General features: G+C 40.3%; 1 protein-coding gene across 2 annotated transcripts; it reads right to left on the bottom strand.

Moving 5' to 3' along the window:
• Positions 1-398: 398 nt before the first annotated feature.
• Positions 399-2,008, bottom strand: LOC115998231 (zinc-finger homeodomain protein 9-like). Of its 2 annotated transcripts, XM_031237731.1 has the most exons (2): positions 1,078-2,008; positions 399-496 (listed from the first exon to the last, which is right to left on the bottom strand). In XM_031237731.1, the coding sequence occupies exons 1-2, from the start codon at positions 1,744-1,746 to the stop codon at positions 464-466; spliced, it is 702 nt and encodes a 233-aa protein (XP_031093591.1). In that variant the 5' UTR covers positions 1,747-2,008; the 3' UTR covers positions 399-463. The 2 variants fall into 2 exon arrangements, with proteins under 2 accessions (XP_031093591.1, XP_031093590.1); XM_031237730.1 differs by lacking the exon at positions 399-496 and having other exon boundaries at positions 601-2,004.
• Between the last annotated feature and the right edge of the window lie 1,194 nt (positions 2,009-3,202).

The following is a 3,202-nucleotide window of genomic DNA, read 5'->3' as shown; positions in this document are numbered from 1 at the left end:
AGAGACAATAGTTTATGTACCTATAAGACACATAATATGCTAATTATATACATATAACAAGTAACTACATACCCATAATATGTTAATTGCACACATATGGAGTAAAATAGTGGGTGAAAAAAAAATGACATTTTCCAAAGTCCAAACTTTGATGATTTACACAAGACTGAGCATATAAGACGTGGGGGCAAAGGGGTTGAGCTAGCACCACTATTTTTTCACAGCTCCGTACTACACACACTATTGCTCCCTCATCAACACCACAACACAAACATCAATAACACATTAAAGTGAACAACAAAAATTTTTAAAAAGTTCAACAAACCAATTACATTTATTAAGAAGAAAGTAACATGATTAAGAATATTATTATATTTCAACTTTTAATGAATGTTTAGTCCACTTTGTGCTGCTTCTTCTGAGACAGGAATATAATCAGAAGAATCACTATGCGATCTCTCTCTCACACAGAACCAAATCTGATTGCATATCTGATCTGCAGGCAAAACTCGAATAATCACAACAGGAAATTAACACATTTGCAAATTTATGGAATGAAGATGCGAATCAAATCAAAAAATTAAAAATAAACAAATTAAATTTCGCATCGAATAAGAAGAAAATTCTCCATTGTTATCCTTAGCAAGGTTTGAGTACTAATCATTTATAGAAGAAAGAAGCTAATACAGCGGAACAAAGAAACACTCCTACTACTACTACAAATAATAATAATAATCTGTAGCTAATCAAGAACAATACCATCCTGGGTTTGTCTTCTGTTTTCTCTTTTTATCTCGGACTATTCTAGCTAAAACGTTTTATTTTAAAATTCACGAGATTAGATTACGAAGAAGAAGATGACCCATTAACGGCGATGGTATTAGCGCTAACATCTTCGCTGTTATGGAGAGGCTGGTGGTTTTGGGTGTCATTGCCGTTGCTTTCTTGATGGAGGTTGAATTGGGCGGCGGGATTTCTACTTGCAATGTGAAAATCCAAACCATTAACGTTATCAATGTTGGATTGAGATTGAGATTGATTCTTGCAGAGGGTGTTCTTGTTGTTATGCATCCATACCTTTAGAACTCCTCTTTCCACGCCTACTTGGGTGCAGAATTGGTTGATCACCTCCTCGTCTCGCTTCTGAATCTTCCACCCAACTTTATCGGCGAATTCCAGCATTTTATCTTTCTGATCTTGGGTGAATTTTGTTCTGAATCGCTTTTTCTGGAGGGGAGCGGAGATTGGGGAATTGGTGTCCGTGGGGGGCCCAGAAAAGGCGGTGCTGAGCGCGAGGAGCATGTGGGGGGCGGAGGAGGAAATAGGCGGCGGAGACGGCGAATCGGAGGACGGCGGCGGCGGCGGAGGGCGGTGGCGGTGGAGGGACTGGTACTCGAGAGCCTTGGGCAGCGTCTCCTCCGGCTCACGGCGGTGGAAATTCCGGTGGCATCCGCACGCGGCGCATTTTAGCAAGGTGGGGTTAGTAGAGGCGGCGGCGGCGGTTGGGGAAGGCATAAACTCCCCGCAGCCGTCCACAGCGTGGCCACCCAAACTAGCCGCGTGGTTCTTGAGGCATTCTTTGTAGGTCACCACGACGGCGTGGTGAAGGGGATTATGGCGCTTGAGGACGCCGTTGCTGCTAAAAGACAAGGGCTTAGCATGGTGGAGAAGGATTGTGGGAGTCTGAGTTTCAGTTTCTGGGGTTTTCACAGTAGTATTGCTGCTCCCTAGACCCCCTAGGTCCATGCTTCTTCAAACTTCGAACATCTAGCGCTGGAAGGAGGTGGGGCTTTAAGTTCCAGATAGATAGATATATCAGCCCCCAACCTTTTTACCTTTTTTCCACTTGTTTTCCTCGCTCCAATCCTTAAACACCGGACAATTAGACGTAGGGTTAAGATTGCACAGGAAAACCAACCATGACGGTAGGGAGATAGAGAGAGAGAGAGAGAGAATTGAAGGAATGGGTTAACTTTGGAATTTGGGTTGGGGAAGTTGATGATGCCAAAGGGAGCAGGGTGAGGGCATACTGGTCTATATAGGCTTAACTCAATAGTTTAGTAGGTAGTAAGGTTCAAAATTTAGTACTGGTAGTATGCAGATTATGTTTAGAGTAGACAGATTTATTGTGCACACTGATATTATTTACTGAGCTATTGAGTTTTTGTAATTTACTTTCTCTTATATATTTTGTCAGGTTGGGGTGTGAGGGTCTTTAGAATTGGAGATTAAACATTCGGGGAGTTGTGTTGGGTGTATAGGTGTATAGTGTATGTGGAGTGTAGATAAAATTAATAAAAATCTTGGTGGTTTGTGGACATAAAAAAATTGTGGATTGTGACCCTGGTTGGTTTCTGTTTCTAATCTTAATCATTCATGGTTAAGATTGGTGCAGAGTGGTGACCCCACTCCCATCCCCACTAAGAGTCATGTGGGTAATAAATACAGTAACCTCTAGTGGACTGGGTAAATTAATGGCAATTCTGATCCTAATACTGTTGTACCACCTCCCCCCCTATTACCATTAGTAGCCTCAACCAACCTTTCCTTTGACTCACTCATTTCTAGCTTTTGTCTGCATTATTTGCTATTAACACTCACTTAATTCCCCTGCTAATCCTAATCTCTACTTTGCTATCTTCATTTATTATTGCGTAATCAACCTGACAATTGACAAGGTCCACATTGTATTATTTATTACTGCGTAATCAACCTAACAATTGACGAGGTCCACATTGTATTATGGACCTGAATTGAAACGAGAAGATATAAAATTCATACTCATAAGTACAAAATTTCATAACATAAGACACAAAAAATTACAATACAACACATATACATGTTATATATTTACTTATCTTTCAAATCTGATTTAGGTATATTATTTGTGTGCATAGGTATAAAACTTTACAATACAAAGACACACAAATTCGTAACATAAGACACAATTACTAATTTGTTTCATGTACAGACTTTCATAATACAAGACACAAAAACTCAAAATATAAAACACATAATAATAATTCTATTAATTTTGTTGGTGGACAAAAAAGGACACATAGTAACAACCCCGCGTATTTTGGTGTGCGTTGGATTTAGGGTGCAGGGATTGAAGAAACACACAAAGTCACAAGTCGCAAGAATGTTGCGCACCGGAAACCACAGTGGCAAAATAGTCCTTTCGCGCTCCTCCGATCCGAAA

This window comes from Ipomoea triloba, chromosome 12, assembly GCF_003576645.1.
Source record: "Ipomoea triloba cultivar NCNSP0323 chromosome 12, ASM357664v1".
Classification (NCBI taxonomy): Eukaryota; Viridiplantae; Streptophyta; class Magnoliopsida; order Solanales; family Convolvulaceae; genus Ipomoea; species Ipomoea triloba.
Note: the sequence above shows the minus strand (reverse complement) of the source record. Positions and strands in the feature narration are given on the sequence as shown.

What these genes read in the sequence shown, in the direction of transcription:
- LOC115998231 (XM_031237730.1), bottom strand. Translation starts at nt 1,746, where the DNA reads ATGGACCTAGGGGGTCTAGGGAGCAGCAATACTACTGTGAAAACCCCA.